Source organism: Canis lupus, chromosome 4 (genome assembly GCF_048164855.1).
Source record: "Canis lupus baileyi chromosome 4, mCanLup2.hap1, whole genome shotgun sequence".
NCBI lineage: Eukaryota > Metazoa > Chordata > Mammalia > Carnivora > Canidae > Canis > Canis lupus.
The window spans coordinates 44,133,368-44,155,147 of record NC_132841.1 but is presented as its reverse complement, the minus strand read 5'-3'; the positions used below and the strand labels follow the sequence as shown (position 1 = coordinate 44,155,147).

The following is a 21,780-nucleotide window of genomic DNA, read 5'->3' as shown; positions in this document are numbered from 1 at the left end:
CCCCAGTCCGCGGGCGCCAGCCTCCCCCCCCATCATGGTGCCTCGGCGGCCGCCCGGGCTGGGCACGGCCGGCCGGAGCCGCTGAGCCGGGGCCCCCGCGGCGGCCGGGAGCTGCATGGGGGAGCGCGGGCCGCGCTCGGGAAGATGCCCCGGCCGGAGCTGCCCCTGCCGGAGGGCTGGGAGGAGGCGCGCGACTTCGACGGCAAGGTCTACTACATAGACCACACGAGCCGCACCACCAGCTGGATCGACCCGCGGGACAGGTAGGGCCCCGGGGAGCCCCACACCGCGCGCTCCGCCCGGGCCCCCTCTTGCCCCAGGGGCCACCCGCGGGGACCGGGCAGGGGCCGCCGGGGAACTCTGCGAGCCGCTTGCGCTGTCTTCAGTTGGCCGCCCCCCCGCCGCCCTCGCCCCCGCCCCCCCCCCCCCGCCCCCGTCCCCATCCCCGTCCCCATCCCCGTCCCCATCCCCATCCCCATCGCCCGCCGTCTGGAGCGCTGCTCCCGCCGGGGTGGGCTGCTGGAGGGGGGCGCGGCCAGGGGCCCGGGCGGCCCCCGCCGCCGTCCCCGATGGAGGACTTAGGCCCCAGCCGGCACCTGCCCAGAGTTTTGACCTTAAGCTCTAGCCCCGCCTCCCCCGCCCCCTTTAGGACGAGGTCGGGCGGGGGCTGGGGCAGCAGCCTAGCGGAGCGTTTCTGGGGCTTCCCGGGGAGGCTTTCCCCAGTGTGTGTGTGTGTGGGGGGGAGATGGGGAAGCATCTGGTTTGGAGGGGGTAGTAGGGACCCAGGATTCAGTGGGAAACTGCTGGAAGGACACTAGGCGGAGGGGAAGGCAGCCTGGAGTGTGGTCTTTGACAGGTGCCTGGGAGGCTCGGGGAAGAGCACGGGAGCAGCCAGGGGGCCTGGAGGCCGGGAGTGGGAAGGAAAGGAAGGGGCGGGGGAGGGCTGATCGGAAGACTGGTTCTCCAGGAATCTTAGAGCAACTTGGAAGCTGTTAGGATATAGATGGAGGTGAGAGGCCTCCCACAAAGCCCTGCCCATCACCTCGTTCTCCACCCTTTCTTCCTCTGGGGACCGAGACTCCTCAGTCCTGCACCAGCGCGTCCTGACCTTGGTGGGCACCAAGCGACTGTAGCACGGATTCTATTTTATTTTTTCTGTGGCAGGTGGAGTCTGAGGTGACTGCTCAGAGCTTCCAGACTTTCTCCCGGTTTTGATTGCTTGTCATTTCTTTGCACACACCCTCCCCATGTAGGGGTGGGGGGAAGAAGGGGAGGAAGAGGACCACCCTCTGAGATTGCTTTGTTGTCCTTGTTGGCTTGGTCTGTGGTCAGTGTCTTAGGAATGTGGAATGTTCACCTGGTCTGTGCGACCTTGAGTGTCAGGTGCCTGTAACGCAATAGAGGTGAATTTTTTGGATCTTTCGACCTGTAGGGTTGGGATGCAGGTCCCAGAAGTCCAAGATGGGGTGTGTAGCAAGGTGTGGGTTTTAAAAAAAGGCAGAAAGAAAATTTGAATTGAGATGCCCCGTAATTTCTGTGAGCGCTCTAAGTTCACTCATTTAACATTTCTTGGGTGCTTGCTTTATTCTCAGTACCACGCTGGATGCCTCTTTGATATAATTTAGAAGAGAAATTTAAAAAGGAAAAGTTCTCTGCCCATTGTGGGGCTTGAACTCAACCACTCTGAGATCAAGATTCGGGTGCTCTACCAACTGAGTCAGTCTGGTGGCATTGGAAGATAAATTTTTAATGCTAGAGAAAGCATCCCATGAGCAAGCTGCTTTAACCTCTGAGCCTCAGGTTCCCCGTTGGTCAGATTAATGGTTTGTTTGGAAGAGAAGTAATCGTAGAACTCTGAAAGTTGGAAGGGACATAGATGATCAGAGCCCAGCTCTTATTTTCAAACATAAGAGAAAATTTGAGGTCCAGAGGTGTGACTTACTTGAATATCTTCATCTTTCCACCACTCACCATATGCCAGATTCTTTACCATCTCTGAAGTTCTAACCTCCAGATTTGTCCTGACTCACTTCTCTTCCCTGCCCCACTCAGGGTCATCTGTCCCAGGGACGCTGTTACGTGTTGGAGAACTGGGCAGCCCCTTGTTCTCTTCCAGAAGAGACATAAGTTCAGTCTTCTGTTTCCTGCCTGGTTTTGGTCCTTGCAACTTACTGAGGCCAGTGTGCTGTCAGCAGTTGCATGTCAGAGGACTAGGACAGCCCCACACCCAGCGTTGCTAACTCACCCTCGGTTGTGAATCTAGGGACTTCTCTGGGGCTCTGAGAGGAATACAGCTCTAGAAAGCTTCTCAAACAACAGGTAATTTTCTACCCCTGGAAAAGGACAAGTGGAAAATTGACTTGGCTAGAGTATTATTTTTCAAATTTTAGTACCATATGAACCACCATAATGATTTTCTGCTATATTGACTTGTACCATTGCTTACTTAATATTTGACTTTAAATCAACTAAACGTGAAAATTTTTTTAAAGATTTTATTTATTTGAGAAAGAGAAAGGGAGAGAATGAGTGGGGAGAGGGGCAGAGGGAGAGAGAGAAGCAGGCTCCCCTTTGAGCAGGGAGCACACCATGCAGCTCAATCCCCGGACCCTGGGATCATAACCTGAGCCAAAGGCAGATGCTTAACCGACTGAACCACCCAGATGCCCCTCAGTATGAAAAATTTTTAACCACTTTCACAAATGGGAAACTAGTATTATCTGTTGTCATAAATAGAAAGGATCTTCAAAAAAAAAAAAAAAAGTGGAGGGAAAAAAAACCAACAACCCAGTGCCATTATATTTTAGCTCTGTACGGTAGCTTGCCCATACCCAGCAACAGGTATGCCCAGCCTTTGTTTTTTAGGCAGATTGACAAGTATTGGAGAGGAATTAAGAACATAGTGGCATTTAACTGAGCCTCTCACTTTCTTCACCTTGCAAATAATTGGTTTTAATGCATCTTTGTACCTTCTGGTCATCCCTCCCATACTGGGTTGGTGGGGGACCCCGGAGTTTGGGATGCTGAGGTGTTCCAAGTGCAACCCTGGGGTCACTGTTATGGTAGGCCAACTGAAAATTTGGGGAGAAAGCTAAGCAGAGGGCATCCACCCATGGCTCTCTGGAATTTCTCTCCTGAAAGTTGGAAGGGACATAGATGATCAGAGCCCAGCTCTTATTTTCAAACATAAGAGAAAATTTGAGGTCCAGAGGTGTGACTTATTTGAATATCTTCATGGATATGAAGATGGTCTTGGATAAATTGCTTGACCTCTCTACAAATGAGTTCTCCATTGGTGAGAAGATGTTCGCAGAACCCTGCCAGGTCTCAGATGTGATTTCAGACCCCTTGGCCTTGTCTTACCCCTCCTGACTCCATGGCAGAAGGAGAGAGGGGACTGTAGCAAGGAAGAAGAAAAAAAATTAAAGCGAAAAAGAGCCAGACAACTTTGGGGTGGTGGTGTGGGGGAGATAAATTCTGCCAAGGTAGTTACATCTCTGCAACCCATTTCATTAATGCTGTGAAACAAAAGATGACATTAAAAAAAAAAAAAAAAGAATTTCTACTCTTTAAGGGTGTGCGTGTGTGTTTACATTTGTCTTGGCTTTTTTCTTACCTGAATCAAGGCGATGCCCACCCATTCCCTTGAATTTAAAAGAAGTAAGTCAAACGGTCCCTCAGTCAGAAAAGTGATTTCTTAGCCACGAAGAACAAAATAGCGTCTCGGGTTACCAACCCTGAAGAATGTCTTGGCACATTCCTCCCTCTGGGGCTGAGCTGTTTTGTGTGCTGTCCGGCATGGAGGCTGCTGGGGGTAGGGAATCCAGTTTTCCGCTTCCCCTTTCACCAGCGGGTTGGAAGAGCAGCCAGGCAGCCAGCCTTGCCAACTCTCTTCCCTTCTCACCCAGGGCAAGACTGGGAGGCCGAAATTCCTGAGAACGGTTGTCCCAACAACCAGAGAGGGTCCAGTGGGCAGCTTGGGCCCTGCCTACTGGGCCAAAGGCTCCAACAACACCGCAGCCTCCTGAGGCATGGCTGGCCTGGGAAGGGGCCGGGTCTGTGGGGACTCAGGTGCTCTGGCCTCTGCAGCCCCTAGGAGCAGTGTTTCTTTAGCAGAGTAAGTCTGGGTGCTTCTGGGAACTCCCAGCAAAGGGTCAGCATTCCTTGTGTATTTAACTTAGTGGTATGCAAAAACAAATATGCTGATTGTTCTCCAAGGAAGAATGGATTGTTTGAATTGGCCCTGCCAGAGAAGGTTCCTGAAGCCTAATTCCTGCTCATTCTGTGGTGTATGTTCAGACCTTCTTCCAGGAACCACCTGGGAATTCTGTGGGCACAGTTTCTGGGGGCTCTGTGATAAGTACTGGAGGCCCGGTGGCTAAGAGGCCACTTTGAGAGGACTCAGCGACTTCTCTCATGATTTGAGGAACATTTGCTAATCCTGTTATTTCAGAAATAGCTATAATGTAGGAAGTTGGGTCTACAGTCAAAGATCTTTTTTTTTTTTTTTTTTTTTTTTTTTTTTAAGATTCTACTTATCTATTCATGAGAGACACAGAGAGAGATGCAGAGACACGCAGAGGGAGATGCAGGGAGCCTGATGCAGGAGTCGATCCCAGGACCCTGGGATCATGACCTGAGCCAAAGACAGACGCTCAACCACTGAGCCACCCAGGTGCCCCCTACAGTCAAAAGATCTTAACCTCCTTTTGGCTACAGATCTTAATGAGAGTCTGACAAAGGTTATAGATGCTTCCTTAAGAAAAGTGCAGATACAGTTTTTGGCACACAATTCCAGGGGGCTGTTGGACCCCACTTCATACTCCTGCCGTAGATTAATTTAGAAACTGCTCATCACTGCCTATATGCTCTCCTGTTCAGTGAGGTAGGAAATAATGCCCGAGCATTTACTGCATACAGGAGGTCTGCTGAGAGCTTTATGTGGGTGATTCCCCTAATCCCTCCAGCAACCCTGGGAATAGGTACAATTTTCTATAAGGAATCTGAAGCTCAGGGGGACTGCGTTTGGTGAAAGCCAACTTTTGTGGAATCCAGATGTGAATGCTAAGTGCACTGACGCCAGAACCCACACATCTGACCACACTGCCTGGCACTGCTCAACTGCCTGTGCTCCATTGCCTGCCTAAGGAATTTGGCCTTGGGAACTGGAGTGGGGACAGGCATGATTTTATTTACCTGTAACCATCCTGGTGTGGCCAGGCCACAGTTAACCAGAGAGCAAGTGTGGACAATGGAAAGAGGGTGAGCCTTTGAATCCTGGCATCTTGGATCTGCTGCTTGCTTACTGAGTGACCTTGGCAAGTTGCAAGCCTTGGTTTTTGTCTTTTCTGTAATAGGGAGGTACATAATAGTTCTCAAGGGCAGTTATGGATGTTAAATGAGCTAAGTCAGGTAGAGCAGTTAGCACAGAACCTGATATCTAGGAGACACTTGGGAATGCCAGATCTTTTAGCTTTTACTAGAAAGTGCCTGTGGAACAGTTAAATCAAATGGAGACTGAGTCTCTGCCTGGCTCTGTAGCAGTTCTCAGCTGGGATGGACCCTTCTGGTCATGTAACTGCATCCCTCTCATTTTGCTGATTAAACTAAGGCTCAGAGACCAGTGACTTGCCCAAGGTCATACCTTGAATCTCTAGGAAAGGTTTCTTCTTCCCTCTTTCTCTTATGTAAACTTTTCCCTAAAACTCAGATCCAGGTTCTCCTCACCCATTATAATAATTTGGCAACATTTTATGCTTGTGGCTGAGTTATTTTCCATAATCCTGTCTGCCTGTGTAGACCAGCAGGTTTCTTTCATACTGTCCCAATGGTTTGCGTGTTGTGTCCTAGGAATATGGTGATACTGAATTTACTCTAATGCTATGTGCCAGGCTGAGCCTTTTCTATTACTATCTCATTTCATTCTCTTGCCAACCTTATGAAGTAAGTACTGTTATTATTTTCATTTTCAGATGAGGAAACATACTTAGAAAGGTAAAGTAAGTTGCTCAAGGTCACCAGTAGGTGATGCACGCCAGGTTGGAGTCCAGGTAGTGAGGACCCTTGAGTCCACACTCATATTAGCTGTAGCTGTTCCAGAGTGCCCTGTCAATAAGGTGGACTTGACAGTTGCCATTTATTCTTGAGCTGAAGCAAACGTGCTATGGATTTTAGGGAGATCTGTTGCAGAGGAGGCTTGATCACAGGAGCCTGAGAGATCCCCAGAGTGGATTAGGAGACTGTTGGGCAAAAACCCCACCTTCTAGGAGCAACCAGCTAACCAGAGCTCTGGGAAAGAGAGAACAGAAGCAGAGGCAAAGAAATTCTAAAGGATATAGTGTGTGTCGAGAGCTCAAAGTCATTTCCAAGTCACTTGGGTAAATGTTCCCAGTGGCCAGGGAATTAGTAGCCAAGGCAGCTAGCTACTCTTCTGTCATCACCCCTCCGGCTTTTTGCCTAGCCAAATTGACCTGATTCTTCAATCCCTCGGGATCCCAGGTAGCTGTGAAACACTGCTCTTTTGAAGAGAGGAGAATCAGGTTGCCTTAGTTACTGGGAGGGTTGGAACACCAAGCTCAGGTGCACATAAGGAGAGACAAGGCTCAAATAAGTGGGAGCTGGAAGGTGGCCGGCATGTTACCACAGAGCTTCCTGAATAGAAGAAGCCTTGGTCTGGTTTTGGTGGCATTTGTGGGGATTGCCAACCGAGGGACACTTGGCTGTCCACGCTGTCAGGAGCTGTCGCTGGCTATGTCTGCCTCCAGGCAATGAGCATCTGCAGCCCCCAGCTCAGCGAGGGGCCCTGGATAAGAGAAACCCACTTCTCCTGGAGAAATGGCTTGGGTGACATCTCGTAGGGCTTCCACTTCGACAGGGCTGAAGGCTGGATCTGGGCTAAGTGTGTGTGAGAAATTCACACACCATGCGTCTCCAGCACGGAGAGGGCCAGCCGGCCGCTCACCCTCAGGCAGAACAACGAGAGGCTCTGCTTGCTGCTGACAAGCTTCTCGACTGCCTTGAATCCCTGTTTCAGAGTGAGATAAAAGAAGAGAAAACTTGGAAACTGGATACAGTGGTGTTTTGTTATTCAACCTTCACCAGCAGGCCATTAAGCCTCCAGCTCCTGAGCAGAAAACCTCTTGCCAAAATAATGGGGGGAGATTGAAGCGGAGACAGGCCTTCACTGTTGGTGTGTTGGGAGAACATAGGCCATTCTATAAAGATGCTGGACAAGGAGGGGGGTAGAGCAGAGAGTGGGGAGGAGGGGAAATATGGACAAGTGTGGTGGGTTACATCCCCCCCACCCTCCCACCCCCCCGCAATTGCCTCCTCCTCAATGCTTCTACCCGTGACATCTCACTGTTGGGAAGAAATGGGATCTTTCAGTTTCAAATGTCTGCCAAAGAAAAAGGACCCAGGCTTAAGTTCTCGCTCAATGGTCAGCCAGAAAAGAAAAAAAAATGAAGCTGCATCAAGATTAGGGACACCTTTGTTGCCTTTTTTCTTTCCCTGCTCCATTCATCACTCCCTGGCAGCCAGGACACCAGGCCAACAGCAGCTGCTGACTTTCCCCAGCCGGCTGCCTGCTGTTGCTGGGCCTGGTTCCGTGGCAGCCCAGCTGTCCCCACGCCGGCTTTCTCTCCGCCCCGTGGCGGTTGCTCGTTTGATTGGTCACTGGGGCAGCCCTTAGGATCCCCTGACTGGTACCTGACTTGAAGGATAAAATATCAAGATACAGGCATCAGGTGGCTGCTAGGATGAGGTGACCTTGGGACAGCCTTCCGATCTCGCATCTGTTGTGGCTTTTCTTAGATAGTTAGGGCTCTATGTGCACTTTACTTTGTAATCCAGGAATTGCCTCCAAATGCACGGCTTGTCTTTGTATTGCTAACGAAGAGAATAATAACTGGTTTTAATGTTGGCGAGAATGAGGATAATCATAGTTATATTTCATCATCTTTATCCAGTATATGTCATGTGCCAAGCGCTGTTGCTCATGGTGGTTTTCTGGCATCTTGCAAATGGGGAAACAGACTAAGCAAGGTCAGACAGGTCAAAAGAGAGTTGGAATCTGAATCAAGGTCCATCTAATTTTTTTTTTTAAGATTTTATTTATTTATTCAAGAGAGACACACAGAGGCAGAGACACAGGCCGAGGGAGAAGCAGGCTCCCTACGGGGAGCCTGATGCAGCACTTCATCCCAGAACCCCAGGATCATGACCTGAGCCAAAGGCAGACACTCAACCACAGAGCCACCCTGGCGCCCCGAGGCCCATCTAATTTCAAAGCCTTACTGTGTACCACTGCACCGTCAGTAACTTCGGAAGGAGGAGGGGAAGAGAGGGCAGTAGAGGGAAAAGGAACTTTTTAACTACAGAGGAATCAGCGGAAACACACCTAGCAGCATATTGTTCACTGTGGAGAAAAATGATTGTGTGCTTCCAAGCAAACATTGGTCCGACAATACCACACTGTTCCCTGCAGTAGATAAGGTCTTCGTAAAGATCTTCACAGGGTGCCAACTTAAGTTCTGGTTCTGTCATTACACGTAGTAAATGACCTTGAATAAATTTCTTCTTCTCAGGGTAGGACCTCTCTACCGGTGAGGATGAAATGACACTGGACACGGCAAGTCTTATTAGCCCAGTGCCTAGTGCACATCACGCTTTCCCCTGGGAGCTGTTCCTAGTTAGGCTCGTTTGCCCTCCTGTGTATTGGTAGAGGAACTGGAAGGCTTGTCCCCTCCTTGCCCACTCAAGTGTCTTCTGGTAAGCCAGGGCTCCTCTGAGCCATGTTGACATCAGAGCTTGCAAACCACCTTGGCATCACTCATTATATAAATAAGTCAATAAATTCTTTTCCCTGGTCTTATCGGAGACAAGCCCTTCTTTGGAATTTCTGGAGTGAAGTGACTCTTGCCAGTGAGCTGGCACCAGGGCTGTGTGTGAAGCGGAGGTAATGAATTGCAGTTGTCATGGCAGAACTAAAAAGGCTGATGGAGGTATCTGGAATTCATTTGTAACCGCTTGATTCCATGTCTCCTCACTCCAGAAATCCCTCCTACCGTTCCACCCCTAGGACCGTTCAAGAGCTGTCTGAGAACCTGCTGATTTTAGCATGGTGGTGGTGGTGGTGGTGGTGCAGAAGGGCATTGGTATTTATCACGTCCCACCCAGCTAGGGGTTGGCCATTCATTCAGCAGGTATTTATTGGGTGCCTCCTGGGCCTCAGGCTCTGTTGCCAGTGCTGAGGAGCAAAGTCCCTGCTGCAGCAGGGTGTACCCTTGGGTGAGGAAGAAGGGCAAACACTTAAACAGATAAGTTGCATTACAGCTGGGGGCTTGGTGTTCTCTGGAATGCTTTTCCCCATCTCAGGAAAATGGAGGGACAGACCTGTCTGCTACACCTGTTTGGCAGTTGTGGTGTGAACTTCAGTTTGGAACTGGGAGACATTAGTGCCTTCAGTACAGTGTTGCCAAGAGCCTGTTGTATGATGAGCTGGGCACTGCGCTAAGAGCTGGGCATGCAAGGGTGAGACACCACTGTCAGTCTGCAACTCATAATATTTACTACAAATTAGTGAGAGAGTCATCAAGCTATACAAATATAGTTGGAAATGCCAGGCTCTCTGGACCTTGATTTCTTTCCCCTGTTTCATCTGGACTCATTTCATCCTTCAAAAATATTTACTGAGTGCCTGTAAAAGGTTAGGATATCAGTAATATGCCAGGCATTACTCCAGCACTGAATACTCAGGACCGATGGGACCAACAAAATCCTGTCCTCATGGAACTTCCATTTTAGATCAGATGTTGTCGAGCTTGGGGAAGCACGGGAACCACCTGGAGGGCTTGATAAATCTGACTCCCACTCCCCAACTCCCACCTCCACGCCCAGTTTGAGTCAGTTGGCCTGCTTTGGGGCCCAGAAATGTGCACTTCTTACACGTCCCCACATGTTGCTACTGGTCTTTGCCCTGTACTTTGCAAAACCACTGGCAGTCAATTCATCAAATCCTCACAATAAACCTGGGAGAGTACCAGATTATTCCTGTTTTACAAACAGGGAAACCAAAGAAAGCAGGTGAGGTAACGCTAAGAGAGCCGAAGGAAGTGGTTTCAGGAACAAGCACTGTTGACCTATGTCTCTGTGATGGCTATGAGCATGCCATTGTTCTAGTTCTTTTGCTAACCTGAAGCCCAGTGGTGGCAAAATCTGGTAGAGTTTTCTCCTCTGTTGTGAAATAAAGCACAGGGAAGCCAGAAGCTTGAGAGGATTCCAGAAGCCAGAGGGACTTCTCTTTACACCAGAATGTATATAGACTCTATATATCCATACACAGGAGAGGATCAGAGGAAACAGTTGTCTCTGTTTCTCAATGGTGCTGAGCCAGGGCATCCATCCTGAGCTGTTCTGCAGAGTAAGGGTCCCTGGGCTCCTTCATGCCTGGGAACCTTCAGGGCCCCCTGCCCCCAGTCTGACTTGAGCCCTATGGAGTGCAGGGGAGGTGTGTGTGTGAAAAGTCCCTCTTTTCACTGAATCCTCACAAACCCTCTAGGGAGCCATTGTCCATTGCTGGTCCTCTTGACCACAATTTGGATTTTACATCCCAACTTGTCACTGGCTAGTTCTGTGACCTTGGTTAAGTTACTTAAATCCTCCTGAGCCTCAATATCTTCACTGGCAAAATAAGTTAGAACATACCTCATAGAGTTGGCCAAAACCAAATTAGAAGTGTCTCATTATATTCACGTTCCACTCTCCGGATAGTTCTCTAAATGCAGCAATTAAGGCCTCCTCAGTACATTTTATAGCTTTATCATTATAGAATTACTGCTCAATTCATATATTTTAAGTACCAGATTTCTTGGACATAAACCACTTTTTTCTTCTCTGGGAAAACTGAGCATACTTAAGAGGTAAACATCTTTCCAGTGAACAATGATTTTTGCTAGACAGGACTACTGAAAGGTATCTAAACAGCTCAAGGAGTTTCAAAACCAGCCTGAGTGCCTTATTTCCATTGCTAATTTAAACATTTATCAGCTGCCAGTGGAGACCCTAGGTATTTCTTCAGGTTTCTTCCTGGTCGCCCGGCCTAAGTTCTCAAAATGTGGTCTTAGACTGGCACATCAGCTTCTTCTAGGAACTGGTTAGAAACACAGATTCTCATGTCCCACCTATTGAATCTAAAATCTGACTCTGCTGCCCTTTCAAGTCTTGGGACCACTGGCCAAATGCTTGCAGCAAGAATGACTTAAGATATTTTGTTAGTGGTCACAGGCAAAAACTGACCGGATTTTAAGAACCTTCTGAGCAAAGGTAGATGTAGCCAGTTGAAGTGGTCTTCATTGCTTATGACCTTCTTAGTATCATCCCAAAACTTGTATCGTCCAAATTGGACCTTCACACTTCCTTCGCCAGGCCCCACCGTTGCTTGACATCTTCTTTACATCAAGGTTTGGTTCACAGATAAAGCTTAGAAAGGCCTTCTCCATGCACCTTGCCTGGGCCCCATGGCATCTTACACTGTGGTCGAACAGCATGACTACCTCCATGTTCTCCATTCTTGGTTATCAGGTTAGCCCAGTGGCTGGCATGCAGTAGGAGTGCACTAAATTGGGAAATGAATGCTCTCCAGCTGGGAGTTTTAGATTCTGTTTCCAGCCCTCTTCAGAGCAATAAGTCACTTGCCTTCCCAGAGCCCTAGCGTTCATTGCTCTACCATGGAGGAATATTAACGCTTCATCTCCTTTCCACAGCAGAGGATAGGAGGTTGTGTTTGGAGCTGAGGAATGAAAGGATCAGTCAGGGACCCTCAGGTTCAGTTGCACATTGATCTCGCAAGAGGGGAGTGCTAAAAATACCCAGGTCTGGCCCACTCCCAGACATTCTGGTTTAATTGGACAGGGGTATGGCCTGGGCACAGGATTTCCAGGGTAAAGTAAGATCGGAGAACCGCAACTGTAGGTAACCCCTTATAAACACTTGCAGGGTTTCAGTGGGATTACGTGAAAGTACCACCTAGAAGGTTTTCAAACTAAAGATTTATATGGCTGTACATAGAAAAATTGAGATGATTTTGGAAATAGTCGAGGGAGGGGAAAAGTAGATCTTTGGGGGATGTCAGTCACCTTGCCGTACCTGTCTTGTGATTTCTGTCCTGGCGCGTTAAGGATCAGAGAGCCTTAGGCTTATCTTTACTTTAATGTGAAAATCTTTAAATTCCCATTGCAGCAGTAATGCTTTTGAACAAATTGGTCTAAGCTCCTACGGAGAGGCAGGCCTGAGGGTTGGGCCGTTAGCGCCTCTTCTGTCTGACCTCAGCAGAACTCCGTCTGGATTTCATGCACACATCTGTGTCCTTGAGACTCCAAGAGAGTGGGGAGCGTAGACATCGTCACCATATAGATTATAGCCTGTGGGTAAGAACTAATAATAGCTAACATTTATTATGACCGTAGACTGTGCCAAGATCTAGGCTGTGGGCTTTGAATGTATTATCCAATTTAATTCTCAGAGCAGCCCAATGAGGTAAGAGCAGTACTGTCTCCATCCTGCTGACAGGGAAGGTGATGCTGAGGGAGTTGAAAACTTGCCCATGATTGTAAGCTAATAAGTGGCAAAAGTGGGATTCAGTCTGCCCGCTCCCAAAACGCATGTTCTTCATCATCCTGTAGGTCAGGCAAGGCTGGCAGGGAGAGCACCACTGACTTAATCCTGGTAATTCAGACCAGAGCCCCTTTCACTCTGGTGATTCCTGCAGCACCAACTAACTTCAAGTTGCTTGGAGTCTGTTGGGGGAGTCCAGAATTTTGTGTTTGCTCTATTCCTGTTTTAGCAGATATCCCCCTTTAGTAGGCAGGGTGAGCGAGCTGTTTTTCTGATTACAGTAGGTTTTTCAAAAGCCCAGGGATCAATGTCCTTGACCAAATTCCTTGGTCCGTGGTGGTGATCAGTGTCTTTGCTTCACCCTCCCTACTGACTCTGTCCAAGACAGCTTCCGTCTCTTATTACTTTGGCACAGAAGACTTTGCAAGAATCAAGTTCCTGTTGGACTCTTGGTGTCTGCACAGCATATGGGCTTGGTTTGCAGCATTCTTGCTTGCCCAGCAGAACATCCCGAAGAATGTCTGTTTTGGGTTCACTGGAAGACATTTGGGTCATCTCAAGCCCAAAATGGCTCCAGCTGGGCATGAATTACCATCCACTTCTGTTGCACAGTGGAGCGCATTGAAACAAAAGAATGCCATCACCTTTGTGCATTTGGTTCCTGATAGGAGCTGTGCTAGGAAGGGGGTACAGCAGTGAACAAAGGCCGACGTTGTCCCTCATGGAGCTTACAGATAAATACTAAAAACATAAAATAATTACAGATCAGGAAAATGAAGAGAAAATAACAGTCCTTATGAATGACACCAGAGGTCAAGCCATAAATTTCTTATGTTCTATAATTAGAAACACTGAGTTTGCTTTTAACTTTAAATAAGATGCATCTATAATAATGGCCTGTCTCTGTCTTCAGCCAGGTTTTCTTAATTCCAGTCAATAGATTGTGGCACTCACTGTGGTGGTAACAAACAGGGTTTCTTAACTTTGGCCTAGGAGCCAGGTTTCCCCCCAGTCCGGCATCGTCTCTCAACTGTGTCCATCTGAACCTCCTAAGGGTGGCTAATGCATATTTCCAGGCCCAGCCCCAGTCAACATAATCAGAACCCATGGAATACATGGAACGCCGACTCCATGTGTGTAAAAAGAAACCCCAAGTGATTTTGATGCTGTCTTAAGCTTGAGAACCACTCAACTCAACCAGGACTAGAAATCCCTTCAGCCTTTACCACAACCTGGCCCACTTCTTGGTCCTCGTATCAGAGAAATCTCTTCCTTTTGTGAGGCATCTGTGAGTTTTTCTCCAGTGTGTTCAGGTGTTCCCTCTCCAAGACTAAATGTTCAGGCTGTGTCCTACCCCATGCCCCTTGCTCTGAAGAACATGGAGGAGTTCCGTACCCACTGAATCCACAGCCCCCACTCATGCTTCAGCACCCCCCATCCTCCTTCTGCCACCTCATCCTCTGATCACAGTTCCAGAAAGGTCACAGGAGCCACCCACTGATGTCTAACTTGACCTCCTTGTAGCATCTAACAGCGTGGCTGACCCTCCTCATCTACTGGTGCCTTTCTTTAATTTTTATTTATTTTGTTGAGATGCATTTGACATACAAATTTAGTTTTAGGTATACAAAATAATGATTCAGTATTTATATATATTGCAAAATGATCATCACAGTAAGTCCGGTGAACATCTATCAATTCATAGTTACAGGTTTTTTTCTCGTGATGAGAACTTTTACTATCTGCTCTTAGCAATTTTCAAGTGTGTGGTGCAGTTTTGTTAACTAGGGTCACCATGTTGTATATTCCATCTCCGGGACTTAATTATTTTGTGACTGGAAGTTTGTACCTTTCGAGGTCCTTCAGTCATTTTGCCTACCACACCTCCTGCCTCTGGCGACCACCAGTCTGTTCTCTGTATCTGTGAACTTGTTTTATTTTATTTTTGGATTCCACATATGAGATCATGCATTATTTATCATTTTCTGTCTTATTTCATTTAGCCATACTGCCCTCAGGGTCCATCTATGCTAACACAAGATTTCATTCTTCCTTATGGTAGTAGTATTCCATTGTATATGTACACCACATTTTCTTTCTCCATTCATTCATCAGTGGCCACTTAGGCTGTCTCCATATCTTGGCAGTTGTAAATGATGCTGTAGTGAGCATGGAGTGCAGATATATTTTTGAATTAGTGGTTTCATTTCCTTCAAATCAGTACCCAGAAGCGGGATTTCTAGGTCATATAGTAGCTCTATTTTGAATTCTTTGAGGATCCCGCATACTGTTTTTCTTTTTCTTTTTTTTTTTTTTTTTAAAGATTTTATTTATTAGAGAGAGCATGAGGGTGGGGAGAGGCAGAGGGAGAAGGAGAAGCAGGCTCCCCGCTGAGCAGTGACACCCCCCCTCAACACCTCTGGATCCCAGGACCCTGAAATCATGACCTGAGCCCAAGGCAGACACTTCACCGACTGAGCCCCCCAGGGGCTTGCTCCTATGCTGTTTTGCATCATGCCTGCACCAATGTACATTCCTGCCAACAGTGCACAGGCATCTAGTGGTGGTAGTGACCCTTCTCCTCTATTGACAGTCGCTCTTCTCCAGGAAAGGGAGGGCATCTTGTGGTCTTATCTCCCACTGCTCTTCCCTTGTGGTGTCCTGGGACCCCATGCTTTCTGCTACCTCCTCTACACTGCCCACTTCCAGTTTCCCACTAGACATCATTTTTGGGTCCGGACAAACGCTGGACACTACAATACATTTAAGTCTGAATCCAGTCCTGGTCTCAGACAGCTTTGCCTCTTCTGCCATTCCCTGAGAGGAATCCCCCATAATGTCTAAAATACACATGGTTCAAATTCGAAAGGTCCAAAAGGTATGCAGCAGATCATAGGTATTTCTCCCCAGTGGCACCCACGTACCCAGTTTCCCCACCACATACTGGCCACCCCTGTTTCCATCCTCTGGATTCCTCCCTACCCCCATCTCGCTCCAGGTTCTGGTGCCAGCCTTTCTTTTATGGACTTTGACACCTCTTCTTTTTTCTTTTTATTCCTACTGAGGCTTAGTTGAAAACAGAGCCCAAACTAGAGGCCTCACCCTTCTAGCCAGCCTGTGGCATGCTTTCAGATGGGTCTTGTCTTACCCAGTGTTGCCCACTCCCCTCCTTACACTCCACAGACATCCCCCCGGTCCCAAACTTGCTGAGGGACAACCTTCCGAGCTTGGCATCAAAGCTCCTCAAAGCTGAGCCTGCCCCATTTTCTCTGTCTCTCTTGCTTTGCCCCACTTTCCTCATGAATGAGATGGGGGTAATAGCAGTATTGAGTTCATACTATTTTTAAAGATTTTTAAAAAATCTTTCTAGGTGTATTTTGGTATCTTTTAAATTTGATATGATTTTAAACTTACAGGAAAGTTGCAAAAATATAAGAAATTTCCATAGACCCTTTACCCAAATTGACCAATTTTTACATGTTACCCATCTAACTTATAGTCTCTCATTTTCCCTACGTGTATGTGAGTTTGTGTATGTGTACTTATATATACAAACATATATGATTAAATATATGAAACCATGACATATATAAACCATTTAAAAGTACGTTATAGGGACACCTGGGTAGCTCAGTTGGTTAAGTGCCCCACTCTTGATCTCAGCTCAGGTCTTGACCTCAAGGTCAAGAGTTCAAGCCCCACGTTGTGCCCCACATTGGGCTCCATGTTGGGCATGGAGCCTACTTAAAAAAAAAAAGCAAGTTGGTTATTACTCTTAAATTGGACATCATGTCTCTGTCCACTAAGTACTTCAGTGTTTAGTATGTTTAGTGTATGTGTGTATAAGAAATAAAACATCCTCTTACATAACCACACTTCATACAATTTTAATAAGTTTAAATTAAACTTATCTAAAATTAAAAAAATAAAAATAAATAAGCTTATCTAAAATACTTTGCAGAATGCCCAACAGCATAGCGTGCAGGTGACAGTCGTTGCTAGCTGTGATTACTGAGCTCTCTTCATTGGTCTTCTGCATATAGTCCACCTGTGTTAGTGGCAGTACCCAAACATGCCCTACAATTTGCCATTCTCCCATCGCAGTCAGTTTCCCAGCCCAGCCTGAATCCGTGGAGGCCCCACCTCCTTCACAGCCCACAGGTGATGATGCCAGCTCCAGGAGGCCTTCCCTCATCCATCACCTCCCTCCCTGCTCCTGCCGGAAGAGCTCTACTTTAAGTCAATTCTCTTCTAGTCAAAACCAGAAAAAGCCCATCCCAGATGGCTCTGGAAAAAAGAGACTACTGTGAACTAAGATTTTACAGGAATCTAAGGCAGGGAATAGCAGTCCTCGCTGCCAGGCAGGTGGGACTGCAGCTGGTGGCTACAATTTATGATGTCTCCTGAAACCTACAACAACAGATCTAAAATTTGCTCATAAATTCACAACCTTGTTTCCAATCATTTCTGCCTCTAACTTTCTGTGTACACTTGGGCAAGCTACTTAAGCTCTTTGAGCCTCAGTTTCTTGCTTTATACAAATAAGGTTAAAAAAATCACGATTTTATTGAGTGCTGAGTGTACACTAAATGCTTTATGTTTATTCAACTAATTGTCTAAGGGAGGTGCTGTAGTTCTCCCTATACACAGAGGAGGAAGTGGAGACATGGGGGGGGGGGGGTGCTAAGTAATTTGCTTAAGGTCACACAGCTAGAAATCCCCAAAGCTGGGATTCAGTCTCAGGCTGTCTGGCTTCAGAGCTCCCACTCTTAAATTGCTATCCACTTTGAAGGACAATTGTGAGAATTGCGGCATGGATTCTTCGTGTAAGGCACTAATCGGACAGCAAGGCTCAGGCTAAGTACTCAAAAATGTGAACAGTTATGACATTATCACAGCATTAGGTGACCCTGATCCCCTTCACGGCCCCAGCCAGTCTTATAACCCTTCAACCCCACAATCACAGTTAGCTCAGTGTCCAAAAATTCAGTGTGGATTTGGAAAAATTGCAGAGCTGACCTTGAGTTGGACTCACCTGGTATAGGAAACTGTGACAAGGGTCAGGGGTCATGTGGTACCAACCACAGCAGCAGCTGTCTGCTCAGGAGAGTCTGTGGGCAGTTGGCCATCCCCCAGTCATTCTTTCTCAGAACTTCTATGTAAATTGTTCTGATTCTGTGGCAATGAGTAGGATTTGGTGGGTACTGTGTTTGAGCACATGCTCGATTCTGAGCCCTGCTTCTGGTCCCCCTCCCCGGTATGACAGACTCCCACTCATTAGTGTGATTGATCCCTACCCTCTTGCTACTGGAAGTGCGGGTTGTGGACCTGCACATCAGTATTGCCTGGGAGCTTGTTAAATATACAGAATTTCAGACTCCACTCCAGACCCACGGAATCAAAAACCGTTTTTGCTTTTTTTATTTTTAATATGGAATGCTTCACAAATTTGTGTGTCATCCTTGCGCAGGGGCCATGGTAATCTCTGTATCATTTCAGTTTTAGTATATGTGCTTCTGAAGCAAGCACCAGAAGCTGCATTTTAACGAGATCCCAGTGGTCCTTAAGCATGTTCATTTAATACTCCTTATTGTTTATTGTGTAGCCCTGGGTTTTTTGTTTGTTTTAGTTTTTTGTTTTTGTTTTGTGGCTGACTAGCTCTTACCAACTATGATGTGGGGCACACCATGTAGTCATACTATCAATAAACAGTGGATTATTATCACCAGTTATAAACGCTGTCAGGGGATGAGTTTCTTAGCCTGTTCTCAGAGCTCCACGTGGAATAAGGGATTGAAGCCGGATGAGTGTGAAAGTCAGTTCAAAGGGTATCACACCTGCTGAGAAAAGGCAGGTCCTGAGACTGTAACATATTCAGCAGTTGGGGCAGAACAGATCAGGCTGTGCGGGAAATCCCCAGGGTGGCAAAACATGGCCCTTGGGGACATGGGCAGTTGGAAGGTGGGAACCCTTGGGAGGCTAGTGCCTGTGGCTGTAACACATAATGAGGTGGCCCAGCAGGCACTTGGCAAAGATCCCAAAGGCAGAGTTCCAACCCTCAGAGAACAGTGGCAAGAGCAAGACAAGGAGGTCTGGGGTTCCCCTGTAAGCTTCCCAGGCAGGGGCTTGAGCCAGTGAAACAAATGGCGGACTCCCTGGAACTAGTTCTGAATAGGCCAAAAGTATTGCCATGAGGGTACTAGCAGAAACAATACCTACAGCCAAGGCTTAGGCTGGTTGAGCCAGAGGCCACACATGCAATCCGTGGTCCAAGCCAGGAGGACCCTGAGTAGGGTGGCAGAGACCAGGCTCCTGATGGAGGACCCAGGACAGGAGGGGCAGAAAGCCAGCTGTGGGCTGCAGAGAAAGTCTGTAAGAAGTCCGCAGACTGCCTTGCCTTTCCTGGCATGGAGTTGGCAGGGAGGTGTGGCCAGATTCCAGAAGGCTTTCCCATCACTGCTTGCTGGGCCCTGGTTCACCTGTGGACAGCCTTTTGGCGTTAAGTGTGGACCTTGCCCTGACACATTCCTGAGATAATGCCCATCGTCATCCCATGGAACACAGTGACAGCCATCCACGTGAGTGGGGCTCCTAACACCCTCCCTGGGTTCATTTCCAGTTTGTTTGATGTTGGTATGTCTGTCTGTGTAAAATGACTAAAGAACAAATCATTAGTGAGCTGTCCAAAGTCCCCTTGGGAACATTCCAGAAAAATAAACCAATATTCCATCAAAGCCACAAATGGCTCCCCCCCCCCATTCCTTCAAAGCAGAGTTTCTCAGAGTGTGGTCCATAGACCTCCTGCCTTACTCCCCCAAGGAGCCCGTAAAACAGATTCCTGGGCCCCCACCTGAAATATACTGAATCAGAATCTCAGTGGGGCTCCAGGATTCTATATTTTTATTTTATTTTATTTTATTTTATTTTATTTTTATTTTTATTTTTATTTTTTAAATTTTATTTTATTTATTGGAATCTACATTTTAAATATGCTACCCAGACAATTCTAATACACCTTAAACTTGAAGCCCTCTCTTCCCTGCCCCAGGAGATGCTCTCTGTGCTCTGCATGAACCCTGTGTGCGCCCTGCCTGCTGACACTCCCGCTCTGCATTGCTACACCCCGCTTAAAGGCTTCCTCTTACGGGAGCCTGCCTTGTCCCAGCTCGGGTAAAGGCCTCCCCCGCCCCCTGTGCACCATTCTCATATGCATCCACGGTGGAGCTGTGATCCTTTTCATGTCTATGTTCTCCACCCAATGGGGAAGTGTCCTGCCTGTCTCCCAGGCCCGGCACAATGTCTTGCATGGAATCAGTCCTAGCAAATGCATGGGTACCCTTGAAGGCAGCTGAGAGGCAACGGGCAAGTTGCAGAACGAAGGGTGATGAGTAGATGCCTCCTGATGAGAAGCTGCCACCCTCTGACTCCTCTCTTGGTCAGTCTGAAGTCCTGGGTCAGGTTTTCAAGCCAGAGGGTGAGCATTAGACCCAGGGAGAGCCCAGGGCTCTGAGTGGCAGGGGGCAGAGCCCAGCTGCATGGGGGTGAGGCGTCCTGGGTGGAAGCTCAGCTCTGGGTCTGCCGCTCAGGAAGCCTTCCTGATGTAGAAGAAAACACTCAAGGACAGTTTGCCAGCCCTGGCCTGACCCCGCACCCAGGGCCGCTGGAATGTGCAAGCCTCCCTCTTGTCAGACAGGAGGCATTAAAGAATAGAGCTATTGGACCGTGGAACTCCCACAGAGCCTTCCCCCAGAGTTTCTCAGCGTTTGCTACCGTGATTCTCTGTGTAAGGCTCTGCACTGCTGTTTGCCAAACCGGTAACTGTTCACCCAACAGAAATTACACAGGCCCTCTTCGTCGTGTTGGTGAAGGAAGAGCTGGCTGCCTCTGTTCTAAAAATGCTGCCCATCACCTCTCTCTGAAACACGGGCCGCAGTTCCTTATCCTTCACTGGAACACCAGGAAGCCTGCTTTATGAGCCCAGGGTCCCTGCTCTGATCTTGCTTATCTGTGTGCCTCTGGTGGGCGGGAGGCCTTTTGGGGGCTGGCAGGGGAGCCACCAGAGGGAACTCTAGGTTAGCCCAGACTGTTGGTTGTGACCGCAGGGGACCTCAGTACAGGAGACGAACTGACCTCTTGATGCCTGAGGTCAGGGTAAGGGCAGTCTGCTCTCAGTCCAAAGTAGGGTCAGAACCTTCCTTGGCCCTTGGAAGAGAAAGGATTGACTGAATTATAGGGGCAGGGTGGAGTCGCTGAGAGCTCAGTGTGCAGTAGGCCCTCAGCAGAGCTTCTTGAGTTGATGAAAGGGGAGCATCCAGTTCTAGTTAATGTGGGCTATGTCACAGTCCTTCAGACATTTGCTCTAATTCCAGGGGATGGGGGCCAGGTAGTCTAAGATCGTGGGTAATTACTGAGTTTCTTTTGTGCCTTTTTTTCCACAAGCATATTATTTCTGAATCTACTCCCTTTCTTTTCTCATCTCCCCAGGTTATACTTGTTTTGCTTCTAGGAGGAAGACAGTGCTGTGCTGTCATTTGGTCAGAATTTTATATTCAGAAATAAAGTTCATAAATCTTGCTAGAAGCTGAGGAAACTTCCTGGAGGTTGTGACCACTGCCACATACCAAGGAAAGTTACATTCATTTACTGTTTCACTTGTCCTCAGTAGCTGCTGAGGCCCAGAGAGATTAGGGAATTTATCAAGATCACACAGCAAGTTGGCACAAGGGGTTGGGTTTCCATCCAGGGCTCAGGGCTTGTCACTGCCGCATTGTCTCCTGGAGGTCATTGGCTCGCGTTGATGTAACATTGCTAACACTCATTGAGTTCTCTACCACTTCTCAGAGGGTTTTGTGTATGTGTCCTGATTTGAGAATTAGTTAAGCTTTCGCACTCTCCTGGGTGCAGCGACTGGAATCCAGGCGCTGGAGGAAGTTCCTGCCTCCTTCCTAGAGTCCACAGGCAGCCAGATCCCACAGGCCCTGCTCTATAGGGTGGTGAGGACAGGAGGTGTTGCCAGCGGGTGGTGGGCAGCATGGCCAGGGGGTGTGGAGGAGGTGGAGTTGTGATGACCCATGGGACGCAGGCTCCCTGTTAGCTCCCAGGCACTGCCTCCTGGGCCCTCCCCCTGCCACAACCTCCTCTTCTACTTCCCTCTTTAGCCCCTGCCCT

The 21,780-nt window shown here is 48.1% G+C and overlaps 1 protein-coding gene and 1 non-coding gene across 6 annotated transcripts in view; one reads left to right on the top strand and one right to left on the bottom strand.

Moving 5' to 3' along the window:
- WWC1 (WW and C2 domain containing 1) overlaps positions 1-21,780 on the top strand; it is a 151,541-nt gene continuing 129,761 nt past the window's right edge. For 3 of the 5 annotated variants that reach the window (XM_072824228.1, XM_072824226.1, XM_072824224.1), the window contains exon 1: positions 1-263. In XM_072824228.1, the coding sequence (XP_072680329.1) occupies positions 145-263 (119 nt within the window). In that variant the 5' untranslated portion in view covers positions 1-144. The remainder of the gene's footprint in view (positions 264-21,780) is intronic. The other 2 variants (XM_072824227.1, XM_072824225.1) reach the window with 1 other exon arrangement.
- LOC140632762 (U6 spliceosomal RNA) lies at positions 18,038-18,141 on the bottom strand. The gene has a single exon (XR_012030455.1). It is a non-coding gene; the product is annotated as a U6 spliceosomal RNA (small nuclear RNA).